General features: G+C 40.1%; 1 protein-coding gene and 1 long non-coding RNA gene across 2 annotated transcripts; both read left to right on the forward strand.

Moving 5' to 3' along the window:
• Positions 1-444: 444 nt before the first annotated feature.
• On the forward strand, positions 445-1,573 carry LOC130748813 (uncharacterized). The gene is made up of 3 exons (XR_009022782.1): positions 445-779; positions 969-1,091; positions 1,297-1,573. It is a non-coding gene; the product is annotated as an uncharacterized LOC130748813 (long non-coding RNA).
• A 6,632-nt stretch (positions 1,574-8,205) lies between these two features.
• On the forward strand, positions 8,206-10,282 carry LOC130743985 (uncharacterized). The gene is made up of 2 exons (XM_057596183.1): positions 8,206-8,421; positions 8,625-10,282. Exons 1-2 carry the CDS (start codon positions 8,206-8,208, stop codon positions 9,336-9,338), a joined length of 930 nt encoding a protein of 309 aa, XP_057452166.1. The 3' UTR covers positions 9,339-10,282.
• Positions 10,283-21,519: the final 11,237 nt, after the last annotated feature.

Here is a 21,519-nt window from a genome sequence, read left to right on the forward strand (position 1 = left end):
AATCTTAAAGTGTCAGATAGTATAGAGGAACAGATAAAGTAGTTCACAAATCAGTCTCACTTTTCAGTTTCTCTGTGCTCAATAAATTTTTGCGTTCTTTCATGTGAGATTATAGTATAGCTACTTCTTGCAATTACTATACCGTTTAAATTTCATCAAACAATTATGATTACTTAAAACAACGGGTGAATGGTCACTTTCGTCCCTAAAGTTACCGGCGTCGGGCATTTTAGTCCCTATTCTATGGAAATATCGTCCGTAGTCCCTGATGTTGCAAAACATCAAGCACATTAGTCCCTAGCTAGACTTCCGTCAGTGAACGTTAACAGGAAGGGTGAACTGGCACGTTATGTGCCCCTGTGGACTTTCCACGTGGATTTTAAATTGGGGAAAATTTTATGAAAACTTTAAATTTTCAATTTAGTCCCTGGCCATCATCTTCTTCCCCCTCACTCCAAAACCAAACATTTCTGAGAGAGAGAAAAAACCAAAAGTAAAAATGAAATTAGGGTTAAAAATTGGGTGAAGTGCACCAACAGATTCATAACCAACAAGAAGAACCCACCATTGCAATTAGGGTTCTAAATCCCAAGTGTCAAAGGTGTTGTGATCAGACCCAACAACTGCAGCGCCTGCAAACGACGACGCCGTCGGCGAGGAGGTCTTGTTTGCCCCCTCTGCCTCCGAGCCTCAGGAGAACTGTCTCTGATCTCACTCCTTCGCCGGTTAAAGCTTCACCTCGTTCTTTGAGCTCTAAAGAAACCACCCCTTATTTAACGGTATGATGACGGATTTTCCTGAGTTTGTTAGTAAAGTTATAATCTTTTTTGGTTTTGGAATAGTGGGTGTTCTTCGTTTTCTTGTTATGGGGTGTGTGCATGAAGTTATCGAACATGCATTTCTTGGAGAAAAAATTAATCTTTTTAGGGTTGGGAATCATGGGTTTTCTCTGTGTTCAATTTTTGCAGAAGCTGAGGAAGATGGAGGATCTAATGAGGGAGATGATGCAAAGGTGTGATGAAGTTATGAAAAGTGAAGAAGAAGGAGATGAAGAGTGTGTTGTTGCTGAAATTGGCAAAGTCTCATCTCAGGTATGGAATTGGAATGGTTAAGTCTTCATCTTGGACTATGATTTGATTAGCCATGTGTCATCTTCAATGTATTTTGGCTTGTGATCCTTTAATTGTACCCAGAAATTATGCTTCTAGAATCTAGACGCATCACTTCCTTGTTTGGGTAAATGAATTTTTTGCAACTTAGACTGATTTCTGTTTCATGCTTAATCCATATTTGTAGGATGAATTGCATAGAAATTCTGAAGAAGCTGTAAGCGTGGAATGGACATGAAGATTTGGGTTGCTTAATCCATATTTGTTTAGCTTTTGAGGTGGAGATGTTTTAGGAATTGATTTTTTTTGGGTGAGATGATGAGAGGAAGAAGATGATGGAGAAATTGCATATTTTTTAATTTGGGGATTTTGACCAGGGAATAAATTGAAGTTCTTAAGTTTTCAAAAAAAATTCCCCAATTTTAAATCCACGTGGAAATTCCACATGAGCAAATAACGAGCCAAATCACTCTTACCATTAACGTTAACTGACAGGAGCCAAGCCAGGGACTAACATGCTTGACGTTTTGCAACATCAGGGAGTACGAGTGACATTTACATAGAATATGAACTAATATGCTTGACGCTTGTAACTTTAGGGACGAAACGAAAGTGACCATTCAACCTAAAACAACATTGTATTTCCAAGAAGGCTAGAAATATTGACTCTAACGGTCTAACCATTATAGAGCAGTATTTGAATCCATCTCACGATTCACGAAGCACTTGTGGACTCACATTACCCCTTCACTTCCAAAGCGTTTTTGAATCCTTAAATTTTAATCAATTGATGCTAGTAATTAAATGGAGGCCTCTCAGTTTTCACACATGCACTTATCACTTATCAGTCTCCTTGGAAACGAATAGGAAAGTTTTGTGCAGTTCACTATTCCAAGTTCCAACCCCTATGCGAGAAGGAAAAAAAAAAGCAAACTTTACCCTTTACCATTCCCAGTTTCTATTGACCACCAACACTATAAATAACCCACTTGGATTCAAATGACACATCCAAAACCAACAACACAAAAGAGAGATTAGATTAGACTTTGCACTAAACCTGCTCAACGATCTTTCCTTTTTGTTTTTTTTTTTTTAATTCTGTCTGTATGGCTTCCAAACAAGAAACAAAGCTCTCTTTGAGACTTTTGGTGGACAAAGATAGAAACCGTGTTGTTTTGGCTGAAGCAAGCGGTGACTTGATTGACATTTTGTTTAGCTTTCTCACCCTTCCACTGGGAACTGCCATTCGCCTTGTGTCAAAGAAGGAGCTGAATGATCAATCAACAGAGGTTGGCTGCATCAACAATCTTTATCGAAGTGTGGAAAATTTTAGTCCTGAGGTTTTCTAGAACCATATCTGCAAGAAAATGTTGCTCTGTCCACGCAACGCTTGTGAGGGTGATAGAAATCTGAATGAAGAGGTGGGCTTAGTGGTAAATGCTTCAGTGGGCCAAGAAGAGAACAGGCCCAAGGTTTGGCAAGTCTATAGGAGGAAACGGGGCAAGGCTGCTGAGGTGGCATTGGCTCAACAGAATTAGGTGTTAGTATAAAGTAACCAAGGAAACAGGCCCAAGGTTTGGCAAGTCTATAGGAGGAAACGGGGCAAGGCTGCTGAGGTGGCATTGGCTCAACAGAATTAGATGTTAGTATAAAGTAACCAAGGAAAAGGGAATAAGATTATTCTGGATTGATAATTCTGTTATAGAGAGAGAGTAGCATCTCCCTCGGAGAGAACGCTCTAGAGCTTCTCTGGGTTGTTAGAGTTTTTCTAACAGCACACCTTATCACAATATCTTCTGTAATTGTCCACTTCAATCAATACAATTGCATTTCTATTCCTCCATTTCATCTTCATTACTTGTTAGCTTCCAAATATCCATCAAATTGGTCCGACCTACCGGATCAACACCGTGGAAGGAGTCTCAACAAGCTGGTAGATGCCACCGAAAATGACCGATCGAATGGAAGCTCTGGAAAACCAGATGGGAAGCGTTACGACGGCGCTGCAAGAGCTCGCTCTCCAACTGCAGCAGCAGAGCTTGACTCTCACTGAACTGAGCAAGCAAATGGGTCGAAAGGAAACGGGTCACGAAGGAGATACCCCGATAGCGGATTCACACCCCGGTGAGTCTCGCTTGGCCGGAAAGAAGGTGAAGTTGCCGGTGTTCGAAGGAGAGGATCCTGTGGCTTGGATCACGAGAGCGGAGATCTACTTCGACGTGCAGAATACGCCGGATGAGATGCGGGTGAAGTTAACACGATTAAGTATGGAAGGATCGACGATCCATTGGTTCAATCTGTTGATGGAGACTGAGGATAATCTATCCTGGGAGAAGCTGAAACGTGCGTTGATTGCACGCTACGGAGGAAGAAGATTGGAGAACCCTTTCGAAGAGCTATCGACATTACGACAGAAAGGAAGTGTAGACGAATTCGTCGAATCCTTTGAGTTGTTGTCATCGCAGGTAGGGAGGCTACCGGAGGACCAATACCTAGGATACTTCATGAGTGGGCTGAAGCCTGCGATCAGACGCCGAGTGCGCACACTTAATCCAGGAACTCGAATGGAGATGATGCGAATCGCGAAAGACGTGGAAGAGGAACTAAAGGAAGAAGACGAAGACGATGGCAAGAAAATGGTAAAGAGGAGCGGGTTCGATCGCTCGGGTCAAAGCAATTGGGCCGGGTCATCCGCCAATCGGGTTGGGCTTTTTAGTAGGGATGTGACCCGGTTCTCTAAACCAGGCGGGTCAATTCCAAGTCGCTTCATGAGTTCAGTAGGATCGACGACGAATTCAGCCGCGTCTCTGGGTTCCTCAACTCGAAAAGGAGAAAATGATCTCCGTACAGGATCATCGGAGAAGTGGAAAGGGGTCCGCAGCTTCCAGGTGGATGAAATCGCTGAGCGGAGAGCCAAGGGCTTGTGCTTCAAGTGTGGGGGAAAGTATCATCCTACCTTGCACAAGTGCCCCGAGAGATCCCTGCGTGTTCTAATCCTTGGAGACGGGGAAACCGTTGATGAAGAAGGTGAGATTGTGATGTTGGAGGGAGAACCGGAAGTGAGTGAAGAGGACGAGGCAGTGGTTGAGTACAAATTAATGAGGGTTCTGGGTCGTATGGAGGAGCATCATACGATGAAGATTGAAGGGCAGGTTGACAATGTGAACTTACTGGTGCTTATTGACAGTGGAGCTAGCCACAACTTCATCTCCCCAGCAGTCACCAATGCTCTGGGTTTGGTTATCACCCCTATAGCTTCCCGACACATCAGGTTAGGGGATGGACACAGGGTGGTTACACAGGGAGTGTGTAAGGGAATTAAGGCCAGGCTGGGGAAGATTGAGGTGGTGATTGATGCCTTGGTGTTGGAACTAGGAGGTTTGGACATGGTATTGGGGGTGTCCTGGCTGAGCACACTTGGAAAAGTGGTAATGGACTGGAAACTACTCACTATGCAATTTGTCCATGGAAATCAGGTAGTCAAGTTGCAAGGGCTAGGAGGAAAAGGGAGTAATCACAGTTTTCTACACTCATTCCTCATGGACAAGCAGTACAGAGGTGGTATGGAGTGGTGGTGGTCTCATCTGAATTCCGCAGAAGTCACCAATACTGAGGTAGAAACACCAAGAGAGCTTATGGAGACACTGGAAGAGTTTCAAGAGGTATTTAGGAGCAAGATTCAACTGCCACCAGAGAGGTCTAAGGTGCATCAGATAAAGCTTTTCCCTGAGCAGGAGACCATCAATGTGAGGCCTTATAGGTATCCTCACCATCAAAAAGAAGAGATTGAGAGGCAAGTGGCAGAGTTAATGGAGGCAGGAATCATCAGACCTAGCATGAGTGCTTATTCAAGTCCTGTGATCTTGGTAAAGAAGAAAGACAAGAGCTGGAGGATGTGTGTTGACTACAGAGCTTTAAATAAGGCCACCATTCCAGATAAGTATCCAATTCCGATAGTTGATGAGCTGCTGGATGAATTAAATGGAGCTTCAATTTTCTCTAAAATAGACCTGAAATCTGGCTATCATCAAATCAGGGTGCATGAGGATGACATAGAAAAAACTGCATTTAGAACCCATAATGGACATTATGAATACTTAGTGATGCCATTTGGGCTGATGAATGCTCCAGCTACATTTCAAGCAGTAATGAATGATATTTTCAGACCTTTCTTACGGAAATTCGTGTTGGTCTTTTTTGATTATATACTAATCTATAGTAAAGACTTACCTGAACACCTCACTCATTTGAAGTTGGTACTATCTGTCTTGTTAGCTAATTGTTTTGTGGCTAATCAGACCAAATGCAAATTTGGATGTGCTTCAATTGATTATTTGGGTCATATCATCTCGGGAGCTGGCGTGGCAGTAGATCCAGAGAAAGTAAAATGCATTATGGATTGGCCTGTGCCCAAGAATGTTAAGGGAGTGAGGGGATTCTTGGGGCTGACCGGATACTACAGGAAATTCATCAAAGATTATGGGAAAATGGCTAATCCTCTCACTGAGTTGACTAAGAAGGACAGTTTTTCTTGGGGACCAGAGGCAGATAGGGCTTTTCTTCAATTAAAGAGGGTAATGACATCTCCTCCTGTCTTGATACTACCCAATTTCACTCTTCCCTTTGAAGTAGAGTGTGATGCTGCAGGGAGAGGGATTGGAGCTGTCTTAATGCAACAAAGACAACCTATAGCTTTCTTTAGTAAAGCTTTATCAGCTGGAAACTTGGCTAAGTCAGTGTATGAAAAAGAATTAATGGCCTTGGTTTTAAGCATTCAACATTGGAGGCACTACCTATTGGGGAAAGAGTTCATAGTCTATACTGATCACAAAAGCCTTAAGCATTTCCTGCAGCAGAAAGTTTCTTCACCAGACCAACAGTGTTGGTTAGCAAAATTACTGGGTTACCAATTTCAAGTCAAATACAAACCCGGCTTGGAAAATAAGGCTGCTGATGCCTTGTCCAGGCGCTATGATGAGGTGGAGCTGCATTCTCTGATCTCATTTCCTCTCTGGAATGACCGAAAGAGACTCTTGGAGGAGATTACCCAAGATCCCTACATCCAGGACTTGCAATCTGCAGTACAGAAAGATCCTGCAAGCAAACCTGGATTTGCAGTACAACATGGAGTTTTACTATATCATGGAAGGCTAGTCTTATCTCCTACCTCTCCTTCCATCCCATGGCTACTTGAGGAGTTTCATGGCTCACCTTCTGGGGGTCACTCTGGCTTCTTGAGGACCTATAGACGCTTGGCAACAACATTGTGTTGGGTAGGAATGCAAAAGAGGGTCAGAGACTATGTCAGAGCTTGTGATGTTTGTCAAAGACACAAATACAGCGCCTTAAGCCCTGGAGGCTTGTTACAACCTCTTCCAATCCCTAATGCTGTGTGGGAAGACTTGTCTCTTGACTTCATTACAGGTCTACCCAAATCCAAGGGCTTTGAAGCAGTACTGGTGGTTGTGGACAGGCTGTCAAAATACAGTCATTTTATTCTGCTCAAGCATCCCTATACAGCCAAGTCTATTGCAGAAGTGTTTGTAAGAGAGGTGGTGCGCCTCCATGGGATTCCTAATTCAGTCATAAGTGATAGGGATCCTATTTTTGTTAGCCATTTCTGGTCTGAACTCTTTAAGCTGCAGGGGACCAAACTGAAAATGAGCTCGGCTTACCATCCGGAAACTGATGGACAAACAGAGGTCATAAACATGTGTTTGGAAAGCTACCTGAGGTGTTTTGCTTCTGATCATCCCAAGTCTTGGTCACATTGGATTCCCTGGGCAGAATTTTGGTACAATACTACTTTTCATAGCTCAATTGGACAGACACCCTTTGAGGTAGTCTATGGAAGACAAGCACCCCCTATTGTCAAGTTCTTATCCAATGAGACTAAGGTAGCCGATGTGGCCCTAGAGCTAAGTGAAAGAGATGAAGCCCTGCGACAGCTAAGGAGTCATTTACAGAAGGCTCAAGAACAAATGGCTATTTATGCAAATAAGAAGCAGAGAGATTTGTCCTTTGCAGTAGGAGAGTGGGTATTTCTCAAACTGAGACCCCACAGGAAGCATTCTGTGGTGAAGAGGATCAATCAGAAGCTTGCTGCCAGGTTTTATGGACCTTTTCAGATAGAGGCCAAGGTAGGAGCAGTTGCTTATAGGCTGAAGTTGCCTGCAGAGTCCAAAATCCACCCAGTTTTTCACATTTCTCTGTTAAAGAAGGCTGTGGGAAACTATCAAGTGCAGGGTCAGTTGCCAGCGGATTTGGGGGTTGATGACACCACTGATATTTACCCTGAAGTCATAGTGGGCACTAGGACTGTCAGGCTCGGGGACAGTGAAGTGCATCAGAGCTTAGTCAAGTGGAAGCATAAGTCAATGGAGGAAGTCACCTGGGAAGACAATGTCGTTCTAGCTGGTCAGTTTCCTGAATTCTGCCTTGAGGACAAGGCTGTTCCAATGGAGGGAGGAATTGATAGAAATCTGAATGAAGAGGTGGGCTTAGTGGTAAATGCTTCAGTGGGCCAAGAAGAGAACAGGCCCAAGGTTTGGCAAGTCTATAGGAGGAAACGGGGCAAGGCTGCTGAGGTGGCATTGGCTCAACAGAATTAGGTGTTAGTATAAAGTAACCAAGGAAACAGGCCCAAGGTTTGGCAAGTCTATAGGAGGAAACGGGGCAAGGCTGCTGAGGTGGCATTGGCTCAACAGAATTAGGTGTTAGTATAAAGTAACCAAGGAAAAGGGAATAAGATTATTCTGGATTGATAATTCTGTTATAGAGAGAGAGTAGCATCTCCCTCGGAGAGAACGCTCTAGAGCTTCTCTGGGTTGTTAGAGTTTTTCTAACAGCACACCTTATCACAATATCTTCTGTAATTGTCCACTTCAATCAATACAATTGCATTTCTATTCCTTCATTTCATCTTCATTACTTGTTAGCTTCCAAATATCCATCAGAGGGCCTTTGCCAGAAGCTGAAGTTGAATGTAGATGATTCAGAGCCTACAAAGTACTTCGTGTGTAGTAGATGTCATAGGGGCAGTAATGTGTTTTTGAGTACTTTTGCAGGGGCGAGTTGCCAATTCTGTGGGAAATTGATGGACAAAGAAATAAAGCTGCAAGGGGATTCAAGTGAGGTGACACATGGTCATGGATGTGGTGTTTTTGTTAAGGGGGAAACCATGTATTTAATCTTTGATGATTTGAAGGTGGTACAAAGCTCACCTGGAAATTATGTTCAGCAACTTCTTCAACTTGGCTACAAAAACATTCTAAACCTGGTAGAATTGTCTCCAAGTGTTGGCTTGCATGAGGTGATATTTTATGAATTCATTAAGTTGTTAGATGAAGACACATAAATTTTTTATAATATTTCTAGCATGTCCCTGTTAGCTAGGTAAAGTTTGAGCCTATTCTAGATCTTATATGAGACATGAAATAATATTTTCAGTGCAGCCACCATAGGCTGACTTCATTGAAATTCCATTTGTGCTTATTTCTCTGTTGTTCTTTTTAGATTCTGGGCTTGCTAAAGCAAGCATTAACTTCAAAATCTCCTCTCAGTGATGTATTCTTGGCAAATGGAGAATCTAAGCAGATTTCCACTTTCTCACCAAAACTTGGACCCAGTGCCAGAAGCAAACACTGTATTAACAATTGTATTATAAACCTCAAGATAACAGTGATAAAATCAAAGAAGAAGATACTGTACGCTGAAGCTGAGGATGATTTTGTTGATTTTCTATTCAGTTTCCTCACAACACCTCTAGGATCTTTTCCAATGGGATGTATGGATAACTTGTCCAAAAGTGTGAAGGATCTCAATCCTTCATGGTTCGCAACGCCTTCAGGCACTGATCTGTTATTGGATCCACGGGTTGCTTCTCAATTTGGTTGTTGGAGGCAGCCATTGAAGCTTTCTGAAGATGGCACTCTTTACTGGTATAGCACTAATGTGCTTTCAAAGAAGAGAGATCCGATGCTCAATCCAGTAGCCATGAAACTTTTTGAGCCTAGATCCCCTGATGGCACAAGAACATATACTGAGGGATTTGTGAGGAGGCCATCTCTATTTGTTGTGTGGGATGATCTTCAAGTGGCATCATTGGCTGATACATCTAGCATTTCCATCTTGCAAGATCTGAATGTACCATTGGATGATTTAGAGGAGCACGTAGTGAGCATTGGAGAGAAAGTGGTAACTCCATTCTTCACTAATTTTATCTTATGAACCAAATTATGGTGCCCACTAGGGTGGGCAACTTTAAAATTTGGTCCACCGGTGGACCATCATCATATGCCGTTGGATCTGAAAATCTTAGAATATTCTTTTCTTTAATGGTTAGGATTGAATGATAATAAAAAGGATAGAAATGTAAATTTATAACTTCTCTTCATCTTCCCCAACTCACCCTGTTCTTCATCTTTCCCAACCCACCTTCGTCCACCTGAACAGCACCGGTGATGTCACCGCCGTCACCCTTGACCTCTCAGCTCCGGCGAGTTCCAGTTTCAGAACCTCTCCCCCACCTCCTCCCCCCTCACTCCCACACCACCACCACAAAAAATTCCCAAAACCAGAAACTCAAAAATCTCCAATGTCTAATACCCAGAAAATCCCCAAAGTCAGCCCACTTTCACCCGTGTGGCACATACTTGGCGGTGTTGCTCATGCCACTGGTGGTGGGATAGGCGCGGGCTTTCTTCCATAGATCTCTAATCTCCGTCGCGAATCGGCCCATAGACGCTTCCACACGCCACGAAACCACGCCGGTGGGGAGGAAGAAGGCAAGGTCGTCGGCCAACGGAGCAAATTTTCAGATCTGGGTTTGATTAACATAACCAATTTTCAGAATCAAAGATATCTTCCAGAACAATTTTTCTTCCTTTTTGTTGTTTTCTGATCATCAAGTTATGATGCTTGAAAAAAGCACAAGGGAAGAAAGCATAACAAAAACAGAATCAAAAAAAGTGAGATCCAGATGGAAAAATTGTAACTTGTGATGACTTATATATGAAAAAAAAAACGATGAAGAGAGTGAGAGAAAGTTTTTCCGTGTTTATTATAAGAAAATTGAAGGGAAAAACAGAAATGAGAACATAATGGGTAATGGATGAAGGAAAACCATCAGCAGCCATGGCTATGGATGACAGTGTGATGTGTGAAATTTTTAGGATTCAATTTTTACATAATTTTATAGAAAATTACCAAAAACACCCTTGGTCCATGGGTGGACCAATTTTAAAATTGTCCACCCTAGTGGGCACCCCAAAGTATACTTCAAACTTCAACTGTTGGCTTCATACTTCTTACATCTTAGTATCTTACTCTCTAAATATTGGAATGAAGTAATGACTTTCATTGTGTTTCATGGTCAGGCACTAAACCTGTGGAGAGCTTCTTTGACATCCAAAACTACACACATCCCATTCGTGAGGGACCAAAAGTGCTTTTAAGCCATAAATAAATAACTATTTATTTAATTGATTAAAATTTTCGAATCCTCTCCTCAAATCACTCTTTCATCTAATCCCTCCCTCTTTCATCAAACATAGATCCTCCTCCTAAAATCATTATTTTTTTTGGTAGTTAAGTATTATTTTAAAAGTAATAAAGCAAAAAAAAATGTTTAGTTAATTTTCTTTTTAAGTGACTTTTTTATGCTTTTTTTACGTGACTATGATTATTATAGGAAGTTAATAAAGTTAGTCACAAATTTATGTTTATTGCAATTTCTTTAAATACTTTATTATATAATTTTAATTTTATGTACTCTATCCTATATATTACAAACTTAAAACATAATGATATTTTAAAAGTATTATTTAAAAAAAAAACTCGTGCATTGCACGGCCTACCTACTAACAAGGTTCGACGCTTCCTCTTTCAATTCATACTGTTAGATTTTCCTGTTTCGCTTTTGATTATTATATGGTTTGAATAAATTTTTGCATTTTTCATGTGGGAAATTTTAGTACATTTTGAATTTCATAGACTACATTGTATTTTCAAACTTTTGTTATTTTTTCCTCCCTTTCCAGTCTCCACAGTTCCTACAAGAACCAAAGCTCCCTTTGAAGCTTTGAGTGGATGAAAAAACAAACCGTGTAGTTCTGGCTGAAGCAAGTGGTGACTTGACAAACAGTTTGTTTAGCTTTCTCACCCTTCCATTGGGAACTGTCATTTGCCTTTTGTCAAAAAATCAATCACAAGAGGTTGGTTGCATCAACAATCTGTATCGAAGTGTGGAAAATTTTGGTTCTGAAGTTTTCTGGAACTATACCTGCAAGACAATGTTGCTTTCTCCACGCAACCCGTGTGAGGCCCTTTGCCAGAAGCTGAAGTTAAACATTGATGATTCAGAGCCCACTAGGTACTTCATGTGTAGTAAGGAACCACACTATAGGCATTTTAACTATTCTATTTTTATGGATAGTGATTGGTTGTTGAGTACTTACTCTGGGGCGAGTTGTTCGTGTGGGAATTTGATGGACAAAGCTGCATGAGTACCAGTGAAGAGACTCATGGGGATGATGGTGTTTTTGTTAAGGGGGAAGCCATGAATTTAATCTTTGATGATTTGAAGGTGCTCCAAAGCTCTCCAGGAAGTTCTGTTCAGCAACTCCTCCAACTTGACTATAAAAACTTTCACAAGCTGACAGAAATGTCCTCAAGTGTTGGCTTGAATGAGGTAATACTTCTTTTAATTCTTAGGACTGTAATTTCTCATTTATGTATGATGAGGCTGATGTAACCTAGCTAATTACTCGAAAGGTTTAACTTGTTAGGATAAAAAATAGAGCAACCCTGCAATTTCAGGTGTTGTTAGGATCAAAAATAATTTTGGTTAGATGTAAAACCCTTGCGTGACCAAATAAAGAATATTATTTCATTAGCTAAAGAAAAGCCGAAGAAAATTATTTCATATATGAATTGGTTAAATTGCATATTCCAGTTAGAGAATGAAATCTGTTACTATACAGATTTTATGTTGAACATTTGACCAACCATCAGTCCCTATAATTATGCTATTCATATAATTGTGATTCATTGTAATCAATAATATTAGTCAAATGTAATTACTACAGGAATATTTCATTGAAGACCAGCATGATTATAGGAACGACATTAGCCGGTCATTGTTGTATATATGCTCATGTATTCATCAATGGAAATCATCACCTAATTCCATATCAATATACTCTTTAACTTGGTACCAGAGCACATAAGTCTTGAAGGCTCTTGATCCAAAATAACCATGTCATCCGCTGCCAATTCAAACCACAAAAATGACCTTCCATCCACTGTTTCTGTCAAGCTGGACAAAGACAACTATCCACTATGGAAATCACTTGTGTTACCTATAATCAAATGTGTCAGGCTCAATGGTTACATGTTAGGGAAAAAGGAGTGCCCTGAAGAATTCATCACTGCTGCAGATTCAAGCAAAAAGTCAAATCCTGACTTTGAAGATTGGCAAGCATATGATCAACAACTCCTTGGTTGGTTGATGAACTCAATGACTGCTGACATAGCAACACAGTTATTGCACTGTGAAACCTCAAAACAGCTTTGGGATGAAGCTCAAAGTCTAGTTGGTGCTCACACAAGATCACAAATCATTTATCTCAAATCTGAGTTCCATAGCACCAGAAAATGAGTAATGAAAATGGAAGATTACCTGATCAAAATGAAGAATCTAGCTGATAAGCTCAAACTTGCAGGCAATCCAATTTCAAATTCGGATCTAATCATTCAGACTCTAAATGGTTTGGATTCTGAATATAATCCTGTAGTTGTCAAATTATCTGATCAAACTACACTCAGTTGGATTGATCCACAAGCTCAATTGCTAGCCTTTGAGAATAGAATTGAGCAACTAAACAACCTCACCAACCTAACCCTCGATGCAACAGCAAATTTTGCTAACAAAACTGACTACAAAGGCAACAAGTTCAATTCAAACAGTAGCTGGAGAGATTCCAATTTCAGAGGTTGGAGAGGAGGCAGAGGAAGAGGTAGAACATCCAAGCCAACATGCCAGGTTTGCAACAAGATTGGACACACAGCAATGCACTGCTACTACAGGTTTGATAAAGCCTACTCAAACTCTAATCATTCAACAGATAGTGACAAGCAAGGAGCTCACAATGCCTTCCTAGCTTCTCAAAACTCAGATCAAGACTATGATTGTTACTTTGATAGTGGTGCAAGCAATCACGTGTCACACCAAACTGATAAAATTCAAGATCTGACTGAACATCATGGTAAGAATTCTCTAGTGGTTGGAAATGGTGAAAAATTAAAGATTGTTGGAACAGGTTCCTCAAAACTAAATTCACTCAAATTACATGATATTTTATATGTGCCTAATATTACCAAAAACCTATTGAGTGTGTCTAAACTGGCTGCTGATAATAAAATTATTGTTGAGTTTGATGTGAATTCTTGCTTTGTGAAGGACAAGCTAACCGGGAAGGCAGTTCTAAAAGGGACACTTAAGAATGGCTTGTATCAGCTTCCAGGAATTGAAAGGGACTCATGTGCTTATGTATCTGTTAAGGAGAGCTGGCATAGGAAACTTGGTCACCGTAATAATAAGGTCTTAGACAAAGTCTTAAAAAGCTGTAATGTGAAACTACCATCTAGTGATCATTTTAGCTTTTGTGAGGCCTGTTAATATGGCAAGATGAACTCAATATTATGTTCATTTCATTGATGATTTCACCATATTTACATGGATTTATCCCTTAAAACAAAAATCAGATACTGCACATGTCTTCATTCAGTTCAAAAATATGGTAGAAAATCAGTTCAACAAGAGGATTAAGACAATTCAGTGTGATTGTGGTGGTGAATATAAAGCTGTTCAGAAGCATGCCATAGAAACAGGAATACAATTCAGAATGTCATGCCTATATACATCACAACAAAATGGTAGAGCTGAAAGAAAACACAGGCATATCGTAGAACTTGGGTTGACTTTATTGGCACAAGCCAAAATGCCCCTAAATTACTGGTGGGAAGCATTCTCTACTGCAGAATCTTCATTCTCTCACTAGTCACCCAAAATGAAAGTCCTTACTCATTGCTACATAAAAAAGAACCTGACTACAACTACTTGAAACCTTTTGGATGTGCCTGCTACCCTTGTCTCAAGCCCTATAATCAACACAAGCTTCAGTTCCACACAACTAGATGTGTGTTCTTGGGCTATAGCAACTCTCACAAAGGGTATAAGTGTGTCAATTCTCATGGAAGAATCTTCATTTCAAGACATGTAGTCTTCAATGAGGATAATTTCCCATTCCATGATGGCTTTCTAAATACAAGAACTCCTCTAAAAACACTAACAGAAAGTTCATCTTTCCAGTTTCCTTTGCATGTTGCAGGTACTCCGCTTAGAGAAGAAGTTGTTCCAACTGACAAAAACTCAAAAATTGAACAAGAACCAACAGAGAGCTCTGAAGACAACATTAACACAAGACATGTTGCCAATGAGCAAGCTCAGAATAATGACATTGTACCAGTTCAGAATAATGCCACTGTACCTGCTGAACCGAATACAAACACAGACCCTACTGTGGCAGGCACAAGTAACAACACTCACTGGATGCGCACCAGGAGCAAAGATGGAATCCATAGGCCAAAGCTACCATATATTGGATTAGTTGAAAATTGCACAGAAGAAAGGGAACCAGAAAATGCAAAAGAAGCTCTCACAAGACCGCAATGGAAAGAAGCCATGCACAAGGAGTTTCAAGCACTTATGACCAATCAGACTTGGACATTAGTACCATGTGAAGGCCAAGAGAGAATCATTGACTCCAAGTGGGTTTTCAAAACCAAGTACAAAGTAGATGGCACAATTGAAAGGAGAAAGCCAAGAGTAGTTGCAAAAGGGTTTCAACAAACAACTGGATTAGACTATGAAGAAACCTTCATCCCAGTTGTCAAGGCTAGCACAATCAGAATTATACTCGCAATTGCAGTGCACCTCAATTGGAAAATCAAGCAACTAGACATAAACAATGCTTTCCTCAATGGTTATCTAAAGGAAACTGTGTTTATGAATCAACCAGAAGGTTTTGTAGACCCAACTAAACCTAATCATGTCTGCAAATTATCTAAAGCAATCTATGGACTTAAACAGGCTCCAAGAGCTTGGTTTGACAGTCTGAAAAATGCTTTGTTGAGCTGGGGGTTTCAAAACACAAAATGTGACTCCTCACTCTTCACTCTAAGAGGTACAGATCATATCACCTTCCTTCTCATATATGTAGATGATATAATTGTGACAGGGAATAACACCAAGTTCTTGGAGGCGTTTATCAAACAACTCAACATCGTGTTCTCCCTAAAGGACCTTGGTCACTTACATTATAACTTCTTGGGCATAGAGGTTCACAGAGATGTAGGTGGCATGTACTTAAAGCAATCAAAGTACATAAAGGATTTGCTAAGAAAATTCAAGATGGAAAGCTCATCATCGTGTCCAACTCCTATGATAAATGGCAGGCAGTTTACAACTGAAGGGGAGCAACTATAAGATCCAACTGTGTTTAGACAGGCCATAAGGGCATTGCAGTACTTGACAAACACAAGACCTGCCATTGCCTTTTCTGTCAACAAGCTTAGTCAATTCATGAGTTCTCCCACTTTAGATCACTAGCAGGGCATAAAGAGAATTTTGAGGTATCTTCAAGGCACCATCCACCACTGCCTACACATTAAACCCTCTACTGATCTAGACTTAGCTGGATTTTCAGATGCAGACTGGGCCACTAGTGTGGATGATCGAAAGTCTATGACAGGTCAATGTGTCTTTCTTGGTGAGACACTTGTTTCTTGGTCCTCAAGAAAGCAGAGAGTGGTCTCAAGATCCAGCACAGAGTCAGAATATAGGGCCTTGGCTGATTTAGCTGCTGAAATAGCATGGACTCGTTCACTCCTTGATGAATTAAAACTTCCTCTGCCAAGGAAACCAATACTGTGGTGTGATAACTTGAGTGCCAAGGCATTAGCTTCAAATCCAGTCATGCATGCTCGATCAAAGCACATTGAAATTGATGTGCACTACATCAGAGATCAAGTACTACAAGATAAGGTTGTTGTAGCATATGTTTCATCTGCAGACCAAATTGTTGACTGTCTCACCAAGGCCTTGACTCATACACGGTTTAATATAGTTAGAGACAAACTTGGAGTGACTTCCTCACCCATCAGTTTGAGAGGGGGAGTTAGAGAATGAAATCTGTTACTATACAGAAATCATGCTAGCAGTTATGTTAAACATTTGACCAACCATCAATCCCTATAATTATGCTATTCATATAATTGTGATTCATTGTAATCAATAGTATTAGTCAAATGTAATTACTACAGGAATTTTTCATGGAAGACCAGCATGATTATAGGAACGACATTAGCTGGTCATTGTTGTATATATGCTCATGTATTCATCAATAGAAATCATCACCTAATTCCATATCAATATACTCTTTAACTATTCCAACTCTCATACAAGTAACAATAACACTCTTTAATAACTTGATGATTAGTTAAGATATTCGCAAGAAAGATCTGGAAAGAGGGGGAAGGGGATTCTATTAAGGAACATTAGCATATGTTTAAATTAACCTTGTTTTCTCACCATTAACCCATAGCAAAGTGCGGGATGTAGGGGAGTTTTCAGAGATTCTCTGGGTGGGTGGCAGGATGGTTTTACTAGAAAACTTGGTGTTGCTAGAGCTCTTGCCAGTTTATATGAGGCTGTTTATTGATTGGTCTAGCAACTACCATGCATTCTTCGTGGAGAGTGTTCCTTGCAGCACCCCTGTGCGGCTATCATTCATAACATTCAGCAAATAGTTTCAAGATAGGGCTGGTCAAAAGAAATTGGTACACTGAATTAGATTACTAACGGTTCCGTACTGAACTGAAAATAACTGAGCCATTGGTTCAATTTAAGAATCGAACCTGTTTCTAACTAAGAAGTTCGCTCTCTCGACCATTTCTCTCGAACTAGTTCCAATTCCATGCATGTAAATCCCAAATCAAAGAACAACAAAACCTCAATTCTAATTCAAGAGCAAATATCTCTCCCCTGTCTTGATTATCTATCGGCTCTCTCTTCTTCTTGATCAAAGTCAGTCCCTCGACTCTCAATCTCCACGAAGCTGTGGGACACAAACCTAGATAAAGAAACGTATCTGACTCACATTTGTTCCATTTTGGTTCATGTTTAGTGTTTTGTGTTTTGTGTTCTTAGCAGTGTGTTCATCTACTGTTTTTGTTCCATTTTATGCAATTGAGGGTAAGTGGATATTGATTAACTTGCTTGTTTTTTTTTTTTTTTGCTTTCCACATTCTCTGATTCTCGATCCTTTATGTTTTTCAACCTGAATATCATATCTTGTGCTGTTAAGTTTTCTCATGAAGATACAGCACCAGTGAACCATGATTTATTATGTTCATTCATTATGTTTTCTAGTTTATTATGTTTCTTTTCTCTATATATCATTTTCGATCATGATTTAAACCTGGTCTTTCAAAAAGAGGAAGCCTTTTAGTTGTTGATCTGTTTCAAATTCTAATCAACTTATCAGTAGATGCATTTATTATTCACTTGACAATGGTATTGATCAAGATGCTTTTGGCTGGTTCATCTCCTGAGATACACAAAGGTTTCACACTTTCACTCTAAATGGTATTTTTTGAGTTAATTGGTGTCTTCGAAGGTGTTTTGACATATATGCGTCTTTCTTTTAACCAGTGATGCTTAGGATCAAGTCCTTTAGAGGGCCAGCGCTTTCTACAAATCATCATATTATGTCAATCTGTGACTTTTCCATGCATCCAACAGGGGTTGCTTTTTATAGAACTAACAACTTCAATTAAGAATCTGCATCCACCTCACTGTGGAAAAGAGAGCAACACATGCAGAGGGCCAACAGAAGGGCAAATGACTTTTCTACTAGCTGGGTTTGGTTTGCTATTGAGTATTTATATTTGATAGGTGCTGCAGGGGTGAGACCATCCAACTTGGGATTTAGAGCAGAACCCCAAGACTGAATCGCGATTTAAGGAAATCAAAAGCTTCTTCAATTAGTACATGCTTAGCTTCACTATTTGTGCTGTTGGTAGATTTTCTAATCTTAATTTGTACATATTGTTTGTGGAGCAGAATTTTAATCCTCAGAGTAAATTCACTTGGGGACTAGTAATGGAACAGATAACAACACTTCATGAAATAATATATAGACCAAATGGACCTCCAACCACGCTCAGTGGTACTGCATCGGTAGGCTGGCATTTTTACAGGAAAATATTACACGGGATAAAACAGTTTGTGAATGGAAAGGTAGTTCAGTAGTTGGAAGCAGGAATGAGTTCCAGGTCACTATCTCATCCTACAATCATTTCTCTGGATGTAAATTGTCATTTTCTAAATTTCTGATTTAAGTCTGATTCTTTGTTATGTTCTACAATTATCTCTACACAAACTGCAGGTAGATCAAGGCCTTGGCATTGGTAGCAACTTCCTATTCTTGGCCAAGCTGCTAAGCTTTCTTAAAGAGTTTTACTTGCTTGTTTTACTTTTGCTAATTGTTTTAGTTGTTGAAGTTTCACTCATTGTCTTTCCTTTTTGGCGAAGTCTTTTTTATCCAAGACTTGGAAAATTTATAATAATATCCTTCCTGGTTTTTTATAGTTTGCTATTTTTTTAATTCATAGGGAGCTTATCCTTATAATTATCACGCTTGCAACTGCAGATTCTTTAGGAAGCCCTGCAGATACTTGATATAAAAATCCTGCTCCAAATCCTCAACCAAAGCAAGACATTTCATAGTTGTAAAAGTAGTTCATATAACTATTCACATTTGTAGCTGTTCACTCATCGCTGCTAGTTGAAAGGAATAATGCTATTCACATTTCACAAGTTTTTTAAGGGTCTAAGCATCTCCTGATTCTAGCTGTATTTTTTCTTTGTTGTCTTTTTATTGCTTTTGTATGATTCTTATAATTTTATGTCTGTCTTGACTAGATGATGATAAGGGCATTGAGTAATTTTATTTAATCTTTTCGTAATTGCATGTTAGAGTACTTGTACAGAAAAAGTGCATTTGTATGTCTTTATATATTCAAGATGCCAAGGAAAACCCAGTTTTTCAACTCCGCTGGAGCCATAGAGAAGCTTGATCTCTCCCACAAGAATCTCAGTGGCTGAGTATCCCATGATATCAAAAGACTACAACGTCATTCTTTTGCAATGCGTTTTCATGCATATGAGGCATACTTTTCTTCGCCAAGTCTAGTATACATTTTGATGAACATTTTTTAGTTTTGGTTTGTTGAGAACACTTTTAGCATTTGACTAATTTTCTTTTATATAATGTAAAGATTTTCAAACAAGTAGATTGAAGAAGGTGCAGTGTCCTTTTCATATTTGCAAGGAAATATTAATAAATATTTTTACAGAAAAAGAAAAGAGATATCACTAGATTGCTTAAACAGAGAAATTGGTTATTAATGTATTGCAGCACACCAGCAGTATGCCAGAACCGGTTCTGATGTCTTGAACCGGTTCCCGAGCCAGTTCTTGAACTGATTTCCAAAGTGGTTTGCCAATTGAAAACAGGTTCAGTTCGGTTTACGTGCAAATAATCGGTTCATCATGATACAACAAGTTTTTTTTGGTTATAGGAGAAAAATAACAAATTAAAAACCAAAACTAACTAACTGCATCTAAATACAAAGAAGCATAAACAAATGACAGGAAGCCTCCAAATTCGTCTCTGGGCTCCTGACAAACTAGCTCGACGCGCTAAAAAATCCGATGTATTATTCTTCTCACGCTGAACATGTAGGAATTGCATCTGACATCTGTAGCCCAGAAAGTACTGAAATGAGCATTGCTTAGAAGAGCGACAACCACAGTTAAACAATAAGATGAGCACACAACGTACACTCTAACATCCCAATTCAAGAGCATTCTCCATTCTTAACTCGACAACCAACGCCTCTGCCATGAAAGCACTGCCATTGCCCAAGCTCTGGGCAACCCCTGAAACTCAATCGTCGTCCTTATTCCTAACCACCGCCGCACATCCCATGCGACCCAGCTTCGGGTTCCAACTACCATCCACTACTACCACCATGCTCGTCCCATCCACTACTACCACCATGCTCGTCCCACCATCAATGATACTCGTGCTTATGCTGTCCGGAAGAGGAGGAGGTTGAAGAGATGGAGATTGAAGGTACCGGGTCCAAACTATGACGTCATGATGCACAAAGTGCAACACATGGTTCAACTTCCAGACATTCTCGCCAAAAATTCAATGATTACGCCACTGCCACGCCCACCATAGTACTGCAACGACGAGAGTAAATTGGTGATGCTTCAGAAGACCATCGAACCAATCAGCGAACAGAACTTGGGGCATAAGAGAAGGGAGCACATCGCGCAAAGAATGCCAAAGCCGGAGAGCATCAGGGCAACCTCTAAAAATATGATCAATGTCCTCGTGATCAGCAGTACAACGAGGGCAAGAAGCACTCAAAGCCAAGTGACAATGATGTCTCTTTACATTCGTAGGCAAGCCTCTAGTACCAAGCAACCATAGAAAAAACCTAATCTTCTCTAGGACATTACATTTCCAAATCCTCTTCCAAATGCCTGAACTGTATCAACGGGTCCAGCTAAGAAATGATAAGCCGATGAAGTTGTGTAAATACCATCATGGGATGGTTGCCAGCGAATCGCATTATGCTCCAAAGTAAACATAAGCACCAAAATCATTGTTATTTCATGGAAAATGTCCTGAGGAAGGATTGTACCAAGACCAAAAAAATTCCACGAGTCATTATCTTAAAGGATTGATACTCCGAGCATCGTGTCAGACATATGAACAAAAGGTACACGATCACAAAGTCTCCTAGAACCAAGCCGATCAGTATACCATCTTCTAACTTAAGTTTCAAGGTTTTTTACTGTTCACCCGTGCCATTTTTTTTTTGTTACCACTGCGTTTGCTGTTGGGCCTGTTGGTTTCGTGGGCTGCGTATGGCTAGGAGTAGTAGCCACTTGAAACCTCCTTCCCTCTTCGCGTGATTTCCTGCAGTCTGAAGTCTGAGTAGTTCTTATAATTGGGGGTGGTTTTTTAGTTATGAATTTGTAGATTTGAGTTATAGAAATATGGCTGAGATGTCTGGACTTCTTAATCTATTATAGCTGTAATAACCAAAAGTTATTTGTGTATGAAAGATTGTCTTATTCTTCTCAGGTCCAAGCATATTGTATTTCACCAGAAGAAGAGCTAAGGTTTTGGAGGGTGAGTCAAAAGCTACTAAGAGGAATTGGAAGAAAATGGAAGAAGAAGAAGAATGAATTGCAAACTATATGGAA

This window comes from Lotus japonicus, chromosome 3 (assembly GCF_012489685.1).
Source record: "Lotus japonicus ecotype B-129 chromosome 3, LjGifu_v1.2".
Lineage (NCBI taxonomy): Eukaryota > Viridiplantae > Streptophyta > Magnoliopsida > Fabales > Fabaceae > Lotus > Lotus japonicus.